The following is a 17,255-nucleotide window of genomic DNA, read 5'->3' as shown; positions in this document are numbered from 1 at the left end:
TAAAATTCTAACTTACTTTCTTTGTAGTATTAATTCAATTGACAGTTAATATTAATATAGATTTTTTTAATGCGATAATACTCCAATAATAGTTTTTCTTGTTGAATTGAAAAACTTTGATGCACTCATTTGAAAACTGTGTCGAAAAACGAAGCTGACTAGTATACTGGACTGCGTTCCGTTTTAAATTGTAACCAGTATAGCTGGCTATAGAGAATTACTAAATTGACGGTACTCTGTACAGTGGTCGCAGTGTATATCGGAACATACCCACAGTAAAGATCAACATAAACAGTAGCAAAAGAAAAACAATAACTGTCTCTTTTATACTCATAAGCTTGACCGAGCGCGAGAGAGACGGACAGTCTTTTCATGATGTGTTTTTGTGATTGTATTTCAGTTTGACATCACGTCTCGCGCTTATTCACAGACACTACACAAGCACAAAGTGTAAATGTGTTGAAGCCGCTAGCTTTAGATAATATACCTATATTAGTATGCAACCTATGACGCGCAAATTTATCTTGACTTGTCCATAAATTTCCATTCTCTATGGTTCAACCAAAGTTTGGTTATTATAAAAAATTGATCACTGAGTGTCAAAATTCAAAATTAGTTGAGAAATAAGACAATATTCTAAATGGGATTTAATGTCAATCTCTAATGTCTTTGTATTCTGTATTCTGATTTCTGTAACATTATAATAATCAATTATCAAACCGAGTTCGTCGACACTTTTTATGTCCTACTTTTTAAATTCGCCTTCTTAATAATTCTCCATTTCAGGATATTGTTAACGAAATTCAAACATGCACGGACCCAATTATTGCAATTAAATGTTAACTTTTCAGTGATATAGAAGATTTGCCTGTAGAAAAAGATAAAAATGAGCGATTTATATTTCGCAGTGGTGTGTTCTTCAAACATGAACAGAAGCATGGAAGCCCATGCTTTTCTTGTAAAGAAAGGATTTAAAGTAAAATCATTTGGAACTGGGGAGAAAGTAAAACTTCCTGGTACTTCGGCTGATCGACCTAATTGTTACGAATTTGGTGTTCCTTATGATGATATCTACAAAGATTTAATGGAGAAAGATAAATCATATTACACACAAAATGGACTTTTGCATATGCTTGACCGAAATCGTCGGATTAAACCAAGCCCAGAGCGATTTCAAGCATCAAATGAAATTTTTGATGTAATCATAACATGCGAGGAAAGAGTTTATGACCAAGTCATTGAATGGTTTGTCTCCAGAAAATCTATTTGTAACCAGCCTGTCCATATAGTAAATATAGATATTCAAGATAATCATGAAGAAGCAACAATAGGTGCCTTTCTTATTAGTGATATGGTTACTAAAATGTCCCAAAGTGATGATTTAGACAATGATATTGACGAGCTGTTGCATGATTTTGAAGCAAAATGCAATAGACCCATATTAAATAGCATAATGTTTTATTAACTACATTGTACTTGCTGGTGCTGTCTGTTCACAAAGTATGTAATAATATAAACATATTTACAACATGCTCTGTAAATAGTTTAATATTTAATTAATTAGATAATTCAGAACAGGGTTGTTTTGAAATTTTTGTGTTTTGACTTAAAATTTGTGTGAAAATGTTTTTATTATAACAATTATTTCTTAAAATTAAAGTATGTGATACAAACTACAAGTGAATTCCTGTAAGTAATTCAAGGACATTTACTATGTCTTCCCAATATTTTACATTTTCATATGCAACGTCAAGAAAAATTTAATAAAACCATATTATGCAATTTCTCTTGTTTTCTTTTAATATTATAATATATTCATCTTTTTGCCAAGTGAAAATGCTGAATTTGGAATAAACACATTTACAGAAAAAGCGCGGGAAACTTCGTTCATGGTAGACGTATTTTTCACGGTGTTGAATATTTAATTTAATTTTACTAGTTAAAACGCAGAGGATAAGCTGGTAGTTTTAATTTTTGTATTATATGTAATCTTTATATCATATTTGTGTATAGTGTCATCGTGTAGTCGGTAAGTTTTTGTAATTTCTGTAAATATTGTATGAACAAGCCCCCCGATCTAGGTCGGGGGGATGATGGCCTTGTTGGCTTGAATCTCCCTGTGGGATCAAATGTATCTGTTGGTTCACAAGATGAATTTGACAAAATGGATACCGATTGTTCGGTATCATCTCAAACAGGTGAAGGAAGTCGTAAACGAACACGTTATTTGCGCCTTTGTCGCCAATGTACGAAAATTAAGAAAAAGAAAGGTAGTGGTTCTAGCGGTGATTACTGTCAGTGCGAAAGCTTATGCAATGTAGAAGATGAGTCAATTTTAATTAAAAAGGTTACTTCAAAACCTATATCTCAATCCACGTCATCTCCACACTTGCAAAATAATAATAATTCACATAGCACATCCTCTCGACCATCAACATCTTACACGGAAAATTCAAATATCTCTCAAGACTCTAACGCGGGAAATTTAAACAACACCACAACTTCAGTAACCAATACGGACCCCCGTTCGATTGGCCGTGCTGAATATGTTTCTACCGATGTTTCCCCTTATTTTATACATGTTCAACGTATTCAAAGTTCACCTGACGATGGGACTATTCTCCATCCAATAACATTTGGCAATTTTTTAAAGCAGAACAAATTTAATAATATTATTCCCGGAAGTGTAAAGCGTATAGGAAGAAACAGGTGCGTAGTTGGCTTTTCCGATTATAAAGACGCCAATAATTTTCTTAACTGCAATCTTTTGGAAACGAAAAAGTTAAAAGCCTTCATTCCCACTTTCAGCGTAACAAGAATGGGTCTAGTTCGCGGGGTCCCTGTAGATTGGAGTGTAGAGGAAGTTCAACAAAATGTATCCGTACCTATAGGCTGCGGCAAAATACTTAAAATAAGACGTTTGAATCGCAAGGTAAAAATTAATGACTCGGTTTCTTGGAAACCCTCTGAATCAGTTGTATTAACATTTGATGGGCAAGTTTTACCAAAAAGGATTTTCATGTGTTATAATGCTCTTCCAGTAGAAATATATATTTATCCTACCATACAATGCTATAAATGCTGCCGTTATGGTCATACCAAAGTTCAATGTCGTTCTAAGACTCCAATATGTTATAACTGTGGAGGTCAACATGCAGGTGTATCATGTGACAGGTCAGATAAAGATCCTCTGTACTGTGTAATGTGTGAAGTCGAAGGGTCCCATTCAGCGATAGATAAGTCATGTCCAGAATTTGTGAGACAGACAGAAATCAAAGTTAAAATGGCTCAGAGCTGCATGTCTTATGCCGAAGCCAGTAAATATTTTTCTTCTATTAAGCCTTCATACGCAGATGCATTAAGTTCAACAATTCCGGAAGTACCAAAACCCGTATATTCTTCCGCATCGAAGTCTGTATCTCGTGATAATTCTACTAATGCCTCAAATAAAAAGACAATATTCTTAAAACCTCGCTCTCCTCGTAAACCACAACATGGTTATGATCGTGCTGCTCATTATAATGTTTTAAAAGATTTCCAAGTTCCAGAGCCTAAAAATGGCAGTGCTCTGGTTGGACACAAAAATAAAGAAGAAGAAAAATCTGATGTATTAGAAATGATACTAGCATTATTAACTAGTTTAATAAACTCAAACTTATTGAAACCGTCCCACGTTGCCTCTATTAATGAAAAAATTAAATCAGTTAATGTTATTAAAAATAATGGATTCCAAGATAATTCAATGGAATTGCAGGAGTGTTGTTCCAAAGAAACATGATTTGATATATTTGATAAATAAACATTCTCCCGTTGTTGTTGCGTTATCTGAAACGTGGTTGAAGCCAGGGTACCTATTAAGGATCCCAGGATATACCTGCTTGCGTGATGATAGATTTGATGGCCATGGTGGCGTAGCGTTACTTGTCAGGAACTCAATTAATTTTTCTGAAATAGCGTTTTCTTCATTAATCTCTAATGATGCCATTAATATTGTCGGCATAAAAATTGATAATATTTCTATAGTTTCCATTTACCTAGCTCGTTCCTCTTTTGTTATTCTCAATAGCGTTAATAATTTACTTTCTTCACTTAGTCGTCCATTCCTTCTATTGGGTGACTTTAACTCTCATCACCAAATGTTTGGTTGTGGCACTACTGACTCCAATGGTGTACGTTTAGTTGAAATATTAGATTTACATAATTTGTGTTTACTTAATACTGGCTCACCAACCAGACGTACAAAGCCTAATGAAAAGCTTAGCGCGGTTGACTTATCAATTTGTACTCCAGATCTTGCTTCTTCTCGTTCTTGGTACACTTCATCATCTACTTTTGGCAGTGATCATTTCCCGATTATCATATCCTCACCTATTAGACGCTCTCCTTATCAAAAACGACAACCTCGTGTGAAATATAAATTAAATAATGCTGATTGGCTTGCATTTAAAATCCTTGTCGAATCTAAAATAAATGATTTGCCTGAATTAGTTAGCGGTGGTGAGACCAATTCCTCTAAAGCTTTGGCTACATGTTTAATAGAATCTGCCGATCAGATTTTTTCTGTCAAACGAAATCCGTCTAATAAGATTCCTTTTCCTCCATGGTGGGATAGAGAATGTATGGTTGCTGTAAGCAGAAGAAAGGAAGCTGAGAGAGTCTATGCTGAGGACATGTCCAATGAAAATTTAGATATTCTCAATGAAGTTATTAGTACCACACGTAAATTCCTCAGAGATAAAAAGCAGGCAGGCTGGAAAAATTTTTGTACTTCTTTATCTCCTTCTACGTGCCCTTCAGAAGTTTGGACAAGTATTAAACGTTTTCGATCTGCTTTCAAAGAATCTTTATCATCGTCTTCACTTCCCCCTTTTTTAACAAATGCCTTTTTAGACAGATTAGCTCCTCCATCAGCTGCTGAATCGATCTACTTTCCTTTGGAATCGTCTTTGATAGATGACAGTTCCTCTTTAAACTCTCCTTTTTCATTACATGAATTGAAAGGTGTGCTTTCACATGTTAAAGATTCATCTCCTGGTCAGGATGGTATTATGTACTCATTTTTATCTCATCTTGGTGATACTGCCTTAATGTATTTTTTAAATTTAATAAACTCCGTCATGGTCACAGGTAATATTCCTGAAACATGGAAGTCTCAAGAAGTTATAGCGATTAAAAAACCTAACAAACCTACCAATGATGTTGCCTCATATAGACCTATTGCGTTGTCCTCCGTTTTAACTAAAATTGCTGAACATCTAGTGAAGAATCGTTTGGAATGGTTTATAGAAAACAATAATTTAATAGCCAATAGTCAATACGGTTTTCGGAAGTCAAAATCTACAATAGACAATTTAGCTATATTGACCACAGATATTCGCATAGCTTTTTCGCGTGATGAAGATATTGTTGCTGCCTTTTTGGACATCTCTGCCGCCTATGATAATGTGAACATTTCTATTCTACAACGCAAATTATTAGAGCTACAGGTTCCTACGTTATTAATACGTTTTATCATCAATTTACTATCATGCAGATACATATCATTAATCGTTCAGAAAGATGGTAATATTACCGAGTTAAAGCGTACAGTTTTTAAAGGCCTTCCCCAAGGTTCGGTACTAAGCCCACTTTTATATAATATTTACACGTATGATTTAGAATTATCTATAAATTCCCATATAAATGTGCTACAATATGCAGATGATCTTCTTTTTTATTCCGTTGATAAATCTGTGGTTAAGGCTTGCAATTCCATGTCTAGTTCACTTAATTGTCTTAATATCTGGTTAGTTAAAAATGGCCTAGATCTATCAGTTTCCAAAAGTTCTATAGTCGTATTTTCCAAAAAACGCACAACTCCTATAATAAATGTGACCTTCAATGGTCAATCTTTGCCACTCCAAACAAAAATTAAATTTTTAGGAGTTATATTGGATTCAAAATTGTCTGGACTTGCCCATTATGAACATGTTGTTATGAAATGTGCACAGCTGCTTAACATCATGAAATGCCTTTCAGGTGTATGGTGGGGTGCTCATCCGTTTTCTATGAAACTTGTGTATAACGCGCTTATAAGATCTGTTTTAGATTATGGCACATTTCTCTTAGATGGAGGAAGTGTCTTGGGAAGTAAAAAACTTGATGTCATTCAGTCAAAAGCTTTGAGAATTGTGACAGGAGTAATGAAATCAAGCCCATCCAATGCTTTACAAGTAGAATGCTGCGATCCTCCTTTAAAATTAAGAAGGCAATTTTTAAGTGATCGATTCTTGTTCAAATCTATGCAGTTTTCTAACCACCCTCTACATGGAAGGCTGCATGAATTGAACAATATTATTTATACATCCCGTTACTGGCGTCACAAATCATTACCATGTCTAATAATAAGCTTTCGTAAATTTTTAACATTACACAGCCGCATTCATCGATCTCCATCATTACCCATATTTATGACACAATTCAATTCTTTAATTCTTGATCCGGATATAAGATATAATATAGGCGTCCGTAAGCAAGATATTCTGGAAACAAATATTCGTTTCATGAGTAGCGTTGAGGAACAAAATTGGGAAGGTTGGGATTATATTTTTACAGATGCCTCTAAAATCTCTGTTGATGATTGTGTTGGAGTTGGTCTAATTCATTGGCAACATAAAATAATTCAAAAGATTAAACTTCCTCCTGAATCCTCGGTTTTTACTGGAGAGTGTTTTGCTCTTTTAAAAGCTTTAGAACTAGTTATTTTATTAAAATCTAAAAGTACAATCATATTTTCAGACTCAAAAAGTGCACTACAATCTCTTGAAAAATTTCCTTTCCAAATGAAACTTTGTTATCCTATTATTTGCGAAATACGTGATAAGCTTTTAATATGTTCTCAAAGAAATTACACCGTTATCTTTGCATGGATTCCAAGTCACAGTGGAATTAAAGGAAACGAGAAAGCCGATGAGCTTGCTAAAGAAGCTATAAAGGATGGAGACATAGTCCCATACATTAATTATTGTCATGATTTAGCTGCTCTCCCGAAAACCCATCTTTGGGAGTCATGGAATGATGTTTGGTTGAGAAGCAGCAAGTTCAAAGGCAAACATTATGCTGAAATTCAACCCAGGATCCCCAGTAGACCATGGTTCTTTGAGATTAAAAGTTCTAAAACTGTCACTTCTATCATTTCCAGAATGCGTTTAGGACATGTTTGTACACCTCATCATTTAGCAAGGCTTCGTATTATTGATAGTAATATTTGTGAGTGTGGAGAAGATATTGGTGACCTTGACCATATTTTCTTTTCTTGTTCCCAATATGACCGTACCTCCTTTCTGAATTCTTTACAATCACTTCATGTTCCGTTTCCGACTAAAATCTCCTGCCTTTTGCTTTATCCTTTATTGTATTATAATGTATTATCTTCTTTCATAATCTATAATAATATTAAGATGTAATATGTTTATGTACATATTTTATTTTTAACCAGCTTATCCCTTTATTTCCTTCTGATGTCTTTGTTTATTTTTTTTCGCGTGTAGTTTCCCAACCTTTTACTTGAAACTGGCATAAAGTTGAAGCTGTTGCCATAATATTAAAAAAAAAAAAAAAAAAAAAAACACATTTACACAGATTACATGATATATTGCTACTAACTATGTCTATACTTATGAAGTTTTTATCTATATTCCAGTCAACAATACAAATTCATCTGTGTAGATAGTTTTCCTAGTCTGTGAAATTGTAGACTGTAGAGTGTAGAGAAATAGATTTAAGAGAGTTCTCAAAAAGCAATGTGATTCTGAATGTATTTATAGTAAAAATTTATTTCTTTGCGCTATTTTAGATAAAATTAAATATGAACCAGTTATTAAGAAATATATATAATAGTTTTCGTATTAATACGACGCAAAACCTGCACACTACTACTCCTGTAACAGCATGGAGTAAATCAGACGTGCCCAAATCATTTTTAAAATTCAATAAAAAAATATATCCCCCACAGGATTCTTCAGAGGAACCAAGACCAGCAGTTAGTATATTATGGTAATTTTGTATCGCTTAAAGTATCTATAGTATTTTTTATAAATGTAAATATAAAATAGTTTCGATGTGTGTAGTATGACATTTGTTGATTCTAAGTCAGTTTGTGTTTTCAGTATGTGTGTCACCAAAAAACTAATTTTAAATACAGTCCAGACAAGCTATGGTATATAGCAAGCTTTGTCAGAGGTATGACAGTAGATGAGGCTATTAAACAACTGAGTTTTGTTAACAAAAAGGGTGCAGGTTTAGTCAAAGAAGCTATACTGGAAGCACAGGAACTAGCTGTAACAAAACATAATGTAGAATTTCGTAGTAATTTATGGATTGGTAAGAAAAGTTAATAGCTCATTTTGAATTGTTTAAAAATATAAGTTTTTATAATTTGATTAAAACTAAACATTTATTTAAATATTTTAGCGGAATCATTCTCTGGAAAGGGAGTTGTTATTAAAGGTATAAGAAGACATGCTAGAGGGAGACTGGGTGAAGTTCGTTATCAATATTCTCATTATTTTGTACGCCTAGAAGAAGGCAAACCTCCTGTTGATTACTACAAAAGAAATCCATTAACGCCCCAAGAACAACTTGATAAATGGTTGGAGCAAATGAGGAAGCGAAAGATAACTAATTCATTTTAAATTATAAAATAAGAATAACTAACTAAAGTAGATATATAATAATAACAATAGTAACAGTATTTTATTTTATGATTCCTAATACCTATTTGAATGCCATTTAAAATAGGTTGAGTTTCAATGAAAATAAAAACATTCTTATATATAAAGAGTATATTTCGTTCTTAGTGACAAACTAGTCATTTATGATAAAAATTGTATAAAATATAATGTATCAGCTAGCAATAATGTTGCTATAAAAAATTATCTTAATACTAAATTTGTAAAATATAATAAGTACATACTGGGAAAGACAATTATCTATAAGACTATACACTTAAAGGGTTCCGAGGTTCTTTCTTTTTGGGAACATAGCCATATAAAAATATAGAACTTATGACAATCAAAGCACCTATAGCAAATTGTATTGTTAGATGGAAATTAAGTAAAAACATAGAAGCAATACATGAAATAATAATAGCTACTGAAGTGGCAAATCCTTTTAATATATTATCTGCATATTTTACTACAACAGCTACAATCAAACCTCCAGCTGCTTGCAGTATTATTACGTACCACACAAAACCATCAAATCCCTTTAGTAACTCCGATATGGCCCCATTACTCTCTATGAGATATGTAATGATACCGATAGGTACTGACAATAAACTTAATTGGACATTTCTCATCCAGACCTGAAAAGAATTGTAATAAGCAGAATTAACAAGTATATAAATTAAAACACAATAATTAAGACTTTAAATCACGCATGTAGTCCACACCTACTATTGAGGCCACACAGTGGTTATAATTTCTATAGCTTGATTCTTTCCTATTGTTTGTATTTTCTTATGTGTGGCCTTATTGGTGCAGCAATGAATAAACAAATAATACTAACAAATTAAAGTATTAGGCTAAGTTCTAAATGACACAATATGTAAATTTACAGAAAAGTCTTAGGCACGGGTTGTAACTGCATTAAAATACCAGTAGATTTGAATATAAACAAGGTCCTGTATTAACAGTATTGAGACAAGATTTAGTATAAGGTTACTTATAGTTCAATTTTAATATTTATAATGCATGCAATGCAATTTATATGGCATAAACTGTTACAAACTTTGTGTCAGCAAATTGTATATGGATTTCTTGATATACTTACAGATATATCAGATTCTTTTAAAACTTTCTCAAAATATATTCCTGCAAAACCAGAAATAACACAGGCTGCCAAAACTGCTGAAAAACCCAGCACCTTAGACTGAGATTCACTAGCATTGTTCTTGGCCTCTGTAGACGTTAACTGCACCAAGGCAACGCCAATAACAAGTAATCCTAATGCTCCCCATTGCCACCGTTTTAATCTCCTTTTTAAAACTAACACAGCAAAGAAAGCAGTTGTTAGTAGTTTCAATTGATAGGTAACCTGAAATGAAACAATTAATTCAAATCTCATCAGTCATTTAGCTTCCTATTTATAAAAATATGTTAAATAAAATATACATATTATTTAACATGATTATTTATAAATAGGTGCACCCCGTGGGTGGCACTCATTACAAATAAGATGCATTTTACCTGATTTGTTGCAGCATCCAAATTAGACGCGGAAACATACAATAAATTATTTTGAATAACATACAGAAATGATGGCACACCAACTCGTAAAGTATCTTTAATGTTCAATATCACAGTACTGTACAAAACTTGGGATCCTCTCCCAATACCACCAGATTCTTTGATTACCAAAACTATGCAAATTGCAAGTTTTAGAATTTCTGTCATTAGAACAGCTGAAAAGGGGACCAAAATAATCAATTATTTATTAGTGTATCAGATTAATTGCTTATTTAGTAAAAAAATAGTGTCATTTACCATATATTGTATAACAAATGTATAAAGTAATTCTTATAGGCAATGACAAATAGGTAATAATAAAAAAATTTTTTGTGATACACCAAATTTTGTATTAAAATCCAATTTTTATTTAACAAGAAAAATACATGACTTCATCAATCATCCAATAGATAAGTAGCTATTCTTTTGATGAAGTGTAGTGTAGATGTGTTTTGCCATGAAACAATACAATGTGTATCGAAGGAAATACAAAACTTTTATATCAAGATGTTTAATGTTAATAAATGGTATTAATCTAGATCCTTAACACAAACAGTAAAAATGAACACTCAAAATTAGTTGTGATTTTGAGCCAAGTACAAAACCAACATTAAATACTAATGTGGTAAAGGATTTTTGCCATACAGGAACCTGACTTAGCACAAAGTCCTGACTCTGAATTGTATACTATAAGGTATTTTTCTAACTATTAGTCTTGGCAACTGGGATAGATCTTGAAAGATGCTGACTGAAACTTAAAACAACTTCTTTCACACTATTTCTTTAAAAGTTATAAGTATATAAAATATATTTACCTGCCGCATTTGAAAATGATACTCCACTTCTAGTTTTTGCATATCTCATGCTCAACCCTAATGCTGAATTTTGTACTGTAAGTATTCCTAGGCTAACATACTTAATGTATCCTGAAATGGCCATTATTATAGACACATTGAAATATAATAGGAAAAAGATAACCTTATCATATTAATTGCTAATCTTTAACATAAAAAAGCCATAAAAATAAAATGATAATATTTACATACAAAGATAAGATTATAAGAATGTTAAATCATACCAAATTTTGCTTGTTTATTTTGGGAATATATTTTTTCTTTTTTACTTTCACCATCCATTTCTTCCGTATTAAGTTGTGTTTTTTGTGTTATGTTTTCAGCTTCCAATTCAATGTCTTCTGGTTCTTGATTCTGCAGTTTGGTTTCATTTGCAGACTTCATGGAAGGTTTTGAATAATAACTAAGAGCAACGAAAATAAAATTAAAAAACAAGTTTATTAGTATAATATATCATTTTTAAACTAATTATAAATTTCTACACATGTCTATTTATCTAACATCATAAATCTACTTAGATTTTATTAATAACTGTAATTTCTAAATATTTATTAGAAATACGTACATTTGTTGTTTTTAGTTGGTCATATTTAATAACTTAATTTTTTAATGTACTCGACAGTCGACACTCGTGTATTTGAATTTATATTTCTAGATATGAAATTGTTGACGTACACAATATTTTTTTTTTTTTTTTTTTGGAGTTTATGGCCTGGTATCTAGACCTTTAGGCCAAGACGTACACAATAATTAAGAATTGTACACAGAGCACAGACTAACTACGACAGCTAACAAGAAATTGCTGATCGTAGATTGTATAACAATCAATCGAATATTGTGTATGAATAATTTGTAAATGAATATCCATAATATGAGCTAGATAATAGCTAGGGAGCTGGCGAGCATTAAGATGCATATATGATTTGGTCGTATTTCGTAATATATAGGAACTAAAGTTCGCGTCAATGCGACGAAGAAGAAGAGTTTCTCGTCTCGAAGGTACGATTATCGAAAGAATATAAAAAAGCTTCTTTGTCTAAACATTCACACCTCTCGCTCTTCCACTTTGGCGACAATTACCTCGCAATGGAAAATGATAATGCACTAATGCAACTGGCACAAAGCCTCGAAATACGATTATTCCTATTGAAATTCTGTTTACACGGACACAATAAATTTTCCATTGCGAGGCAACTGTCGCCTAACGGCCAAAACCAATATGCAATATCAATCCAATTTTAGCTGTCATAGACTGACAATTCAATCCATTTCTAAAGAAAAGCATGCCAATATTCAATACATGGACTGAGATACCAATCTAATTATTCAACCAATCGTTACGAGGGCGGATAAGAGATTGAAGATTGCCCTCTGTATGAAAATGAATGTTTACTCATGCCAACAACCTATCTGTCCATTTTAACAGTTGCTTCGATTGGCCAAATCAATCTCGGATTGCTATCGGTGAAACTCGTATGATTTGGGTTTGGGATTGCGACCTAACTTAATATTCATTGGGAAAATTTATTCATCTTCGTCATCTTCCAGTTCTAGTGATAGTGATTTGGAAGTTTAAATGCAATTATCCGATTGGGATAGTAATTCTGAAGACATAAGAAGACAAGAATTTATTATATCCAGAGCCTGAATGACGCCGAATTCACATTTAGATTTAGGTTAACAAAAGAAGCTTTGGAGACACTTTTACACAAAGTGATGTCTATATATCGCACACCCAGAACAATACTGAATTAAGTCTAAAAATCCCAAAATCGACTTATTTATTTAGAACAATAGGCAATTTTTGTCCGCGCATACCACTAAGACAGCCATATCTATATTTGCAAAAACAGCCAACAGATGTCGCGCTAAGTCTCTATTAGTGAATTAATAACTACCGAGTCGTACCGCGAATATGAATCTAATTCCAGTTGGGACATGTTCGTCTATGGAAGCAGCATGTAGTGACGTTACGAAACAGTGAATTATTTCGTAATAATTAAGTATTGTTAAATGCAAATAGAAAATTACTCCGAATTATTTAGTTTTAATACAGTGTTGGTGAATTTCCTGTTTCTGCTGATTTGATAGTATTTCTAAATAATACTGTATTGGTGACGAAGGTATGTTATATTTTTTTAATTATTCCAAAATAGTACAGTGTTGTTTGATAAAGGTGAAAATTAGTTCTATGATGCACTATTGTTGGTAAATCTGAATAATGTTATAATTTCTGTAAAAAGAGCAATATTTTATTTTTTAATACTAAGAATTACTACTTATTATCTAAACTAAAAGAATACTTTTGAAAATTTGTTTTTTAATTTATTTAAAAGAAGATCTAACATGTTTTTTGAGATAATGCAGTATTAATGAATTAAATTTAATATTTTATGTTATTTGGCAGATGATGAAGGGTCGGGGTCTATTGTTGCTTGAAAAAGCAATGGAAGCAACCTCAAAAGAAGCTGGGTCAACTGCTCAACAAAGAAAAATAAAAATTTGTGCTGAAAATGAAGCAAATGCATCACCATCATCACTCGTGGTATCACCAGTCACATCATCAGCTATCACGGTATCACCTATTGCAGCATCAGCTCTCGAGGTATCACCTATTGTAGCTTCAACACCTGATAAGAGTAATGAAAGTGATTTTATAGATGATTCGGATACGGATCCTACTTTTTCTATCCAAAAAAGACAAAAATCCCGGCCACCTGTAATACCTAGACGAGTATCTTCGTCTTCCTGCTCAAGTACCTCTTCAGACTCCAGCTCATCGTCATCAAGCTCTAGCAGCTCGAACAGTTCATCTGATAATGAATCCAATAGACCAGGCCCATCTGCAGCAGATACCCAAGTTGTTTCCATTGAATCTGCTCCAACAGACCCCAAGCCAAGAAGAAAACGAGTACGAAACCCTGCTGCCTGGAAATCAAAGATTGCTAAAACATTGCGCAATACAGGTAAATCTTATGTTTCTCTATCAAACCCCACAAAAAAGATCGCAGAACGTCGAATCCGTCCACCTTGTGGCGATAAATGTAAATTAAAATGCAAAATTAAAATAAACGAAGAGGCAAGGCAAGATATTTTCGAAAAATATTGGATTCTGGGAGATCTAGAGAGGCAAAGAGAATACATTGTCAGGCACACGCAAGAAATAAAACCAAAATATAGGTACATTACTTCTCAAAAATTAAGAGCTTTGAATTCGGCGTATTATTTTGAAATAGATGGTGTGAAGATTAGGGTCTGCAAAGATTTTTTTAAGGCTACACTGAGCGTATGTGACAGATACATTAAGACAGCCCTTTCAAAGAAACGAGATGACGGTTTTATAGACGCTGATGCTCGTGGGAAGCATGGAAATCAGCGCAAAATAGACTCTGAAGTAAAAGATAGTGTGTTCAATTTTATAAACTCTATCCCAAGAATAGAGTCTCATTACCTAAGAGCTCAAACCACACGAGAATATATCTCATGCGAGAAATGCCTAGCAGACTTGTATCGAGATTATAAAAACCTCAGAGAGCAAAATAACTTACCCCCTGCATCAGCTTCAACTTTTAGTAGGATATTCAATGAGGAGTTCAACATTTCATTTTATGTTCCAAAGAAGGATCAATGTGACCTTTGCGAAAGTTATAAAAATGCCGATGGTGAAGACAAGGCTAGGTTAAGTGAAAATTATGAAAACCACCTGAAAGAAAAAGGACTGGCCAGATTGGAAAAGGAGGCTGATAAAAACAATAAAAATGTCGTTGTAGCAGTGTACGACCTCCAAGCAGTTATGCAGGTTCCTAAAGGACAAGTTTCCCTGTTTTGACAAGCGACTTAAATGCAAAGGATGTTGTTTGTTTTTTCTGGGATGAAACCGAAGCGAAGCGTGGTGCAAATGAGATCGGTAGTTGTGTCCTTGCATACATTGAGTTGATTCTTGCAAAAAGTGATCCTAATAATGACGTGGATATCATATTCTATAGCGACAATTGCTGTGGGCAACAAAAAAACAAATACTTACTATCTGTCTATGCTTACGCAGTTAACAATATGCTAAGAGTTAATTCCATAACACATAAATTTTTGATCCGCGGACATTCTCAAAATGAAGGGGACAACGTCCACAGTGTAATAGAAAAACAGATTAAAAGACACTTAAAATCTGGTCCTATTTATTGCCCACAGCAATATGCTACTTTAATTCGTACTGCGAAAAAAACAGGACAGCCGTATCATGTAAAAGAACTTTTACACAATGACTTTTATGACCTTAAAGTCCTTCAGGAATCTTGGGGCAATAATTTTAATGTGGATGAGGACAATAACCAAGTCAAGTGGATTGACATTAAGCAACTTCGCGTTGAAAAGCAACATCCTTTGATTTTCTTCTATAAAACATCGTACAGTGAGACTGATTTTAAGAAAGTTTGTGTTCGAAATCGATCAAGGCGCTACAAAGATCAAAACTTTTCTCCACAATTGCTTAAAGCATATACAGAAAAACAACCTCTGGCTGAAAACAAAAAGAGAGATATAATGGAATTAATTGAAAAAAATATTATTCCTACTAATTATGTCAACTCTTATTACAAGACAGCATTAAATTTAGAGTAGCACAGCACTTACAGGAAACCTAATTTCGATATCTAAGTATTATTTTATTTTTTATAGTAATTTTAAGGCAGTCCATAGATAATTATTATGTAAGTAAACCTGTGATGTTACACTGTTGTGATTTAAATAAGACTTGTTAAACTAAAAAGACTTGTTAAAGTAAGTAGTAGGTATGCTCTTAGAGTTCTTTGTACATAGGTACAAATAAATATATATTCTATGTTCCTATTAGGCTAACTTTTTATTTAAATAACATCTAGTCCAGTTTTTGGATTATTTTATGTGGGTAGCTAAGCCATTATCGCAGCCATGTTCACGAGTGTTAGCAAAGTTTTATTTTTACCTTTTGAATCTTTATCTTTGTTTTTTTTTTTATTTGAATCTTTGTATATTCTTTGGTTTAAGATTGTGTTTTTTTTTGCTTTGATCTATGGGTCTCTTACGACCACAAACATGTAAGACTGTTTTTTTTCATAACATAGCTGATGACACTGTAACAGTGTATAATAAAAGTGCATGCTGATTATCATACACATCGTTATTTTATTTACCGTTTTATACATTCTATATATAGGATACATTCTTGAAATTGAAACAGATAATTCTTTGCTGAATATTTACAACCAATATATGATAGGATTACACTGCATTATTTCAGAATCAATCAGTAAGAACGGAGTAAATAGAAATATTTTTTATTTTATTGGTTCAATAGTTTTACAACAGTGAATTAACTTGAAAAGTAAGGATTTAACACTTTATGTGAACTTTTTACAGTAATTAACTAATGCCATACTGATAAGCATTTGATTCATCACACAATATCTAAAACACCTAGGAATAACTTTTCATCTAACATGAGAGAACAGTTTTTAGTCGATACTCAAATAAGTCCTGTTTTGACTTAGTGCAGTGTTGATCTGGGGGTGCGATATGACTTCTTGCAGGTTTCATCTTTTCATCAACTTTTGTAAAAAAAAATTAAATATTAGCTACAACCAAAAATATTTGTTACTATAGATACTACCTACTAACTCCACTTCAAAACCTCAAGACTCCAGCAGAACATCTTTATAACGAATCTCAAATACGAAGCAGAAATGTGGTGGAAAGGACATAATATGGTGTTTGGAAAAAATCGGTTCCCCAAAATCGGTTTGTCAAAAAAGGTTTTGCTTCAAGTATCTTGTGTACAAGCCGTGATAGTGGCATGTGCAGTGTTGCACAATATTGCTATTGATATGCGAGATGAACATTTTGAACTACTGCAACAAGTAGATGAACAAGCCGATGATATTGATCAAAGCGCAATTGACAACGTGGGAAATGCAAGTGTGCGAAGTAATCTTATAAGTGATTATTTTGCTTTATTACTATAATATTTTATAAATTACAACATTTTTGAGATAAATTAAATAAAAATTCAATGCTTTTATTTAAATAAAAATACAAATTTTTAATACAATACATCCTCGCTCCAGGCACAAAATCTATTATTTTTCTAATTTATTTAACAATA

The 17,255-nt window shown here is 32.8% G+C and overlaps 3 protein-coding genes across 3 annotated transcripts; 2 read left to right on the top strand and 1 right to left on the bottom strand.

Annotated features, from left to right (window-relative positions):
- The first annotated feature begins 559 nt into the window (after positions 1–559).
- On the top strand, positions 560–1,782 carry LOC125061225 (RNA polymerase II subunit A C-terminal domain phosphatase SSU72). Its single transcript, XM_047666536.1, has one exon. It carries the CDS (start codon positions 887–889, stop codon positions 1,463–1,465), a length of 579 nt encoding a protein of 192 aa, XP_047522492.1. The 5' UTR covers positions 560–886; the 3' UTR covers positions 1,466–1,782.
- A 5,940-nt stretch (positions 1,783–7,722) lies between these two features.
- On the top strand, positions 7,723–8,722 carry LOC125061405 (39S ribosomal protein L22, mitochondrial). Its single transcript, XM_047666850.1, has 3 exons — positions 7,723–8,020; positions 8,148–8,361; positions 8,452–8,722. Exons 1-3 carry the CDS (start codon positions 7,847–7,849, stop codon positions 8,670–8,672), a joined length of 609 nt encoding a protein of 202 aa, XP_047522806.1. The 5' UTR covers positions 7,723–7,846; the 3' UTR covers positions 8,673–8,722.
- An 85-nt stretch (positions 8,723–8,807) lies between these two features.
- On the bottom strand, positions 8,808–11,803 carry LOC125061404 (UDP-N-acetylglucosamine transporter). Its single transcript, XM_047666849.1, has 6 exons — positions 11,685–11,803; positions 11,344–11,522; positions 11,081–11,191; positions 10,227–10,441; positions 9,811–10,074; positions 8,808–9,343 (listed from the first exon to the last, which is right to left on the bottom strand). Exons 2-6 carry the CDS (start codon positions 11,501–11,503, stop codon positions 8,978–8,980), a joined length of 1,116 nt encoding a protein of 371 aa, XP_047522805.1. The 5' UTR covers positions 11,504–11,522; positions 11,685–11,803; the 3' UTR covers positions 8,808–8,977.
- Between the last annotated feature and the right edge of the window lie 5,452 nt (positions 11,804–17,255).

The sequence above is a fragment of the Pieris napi genome, chromosome 23 (assembly GCF_905475465.1).
Source record: "Pieris napi chromosome 23, ilPieNapi1.2, whole genome shotgun sequence".
NCBI classification, from domain to species: domain Eukaryota; kingdom Metazoa; phylum Arthropoda; class Insecta; order Lepidoptera; family Pieridae; genus Pieris; species Pieris napi.
Note: the sequence above shows the minus strand (reverse complement) of the source record. Positions and strands in the feature narration are given on the sequence as shown.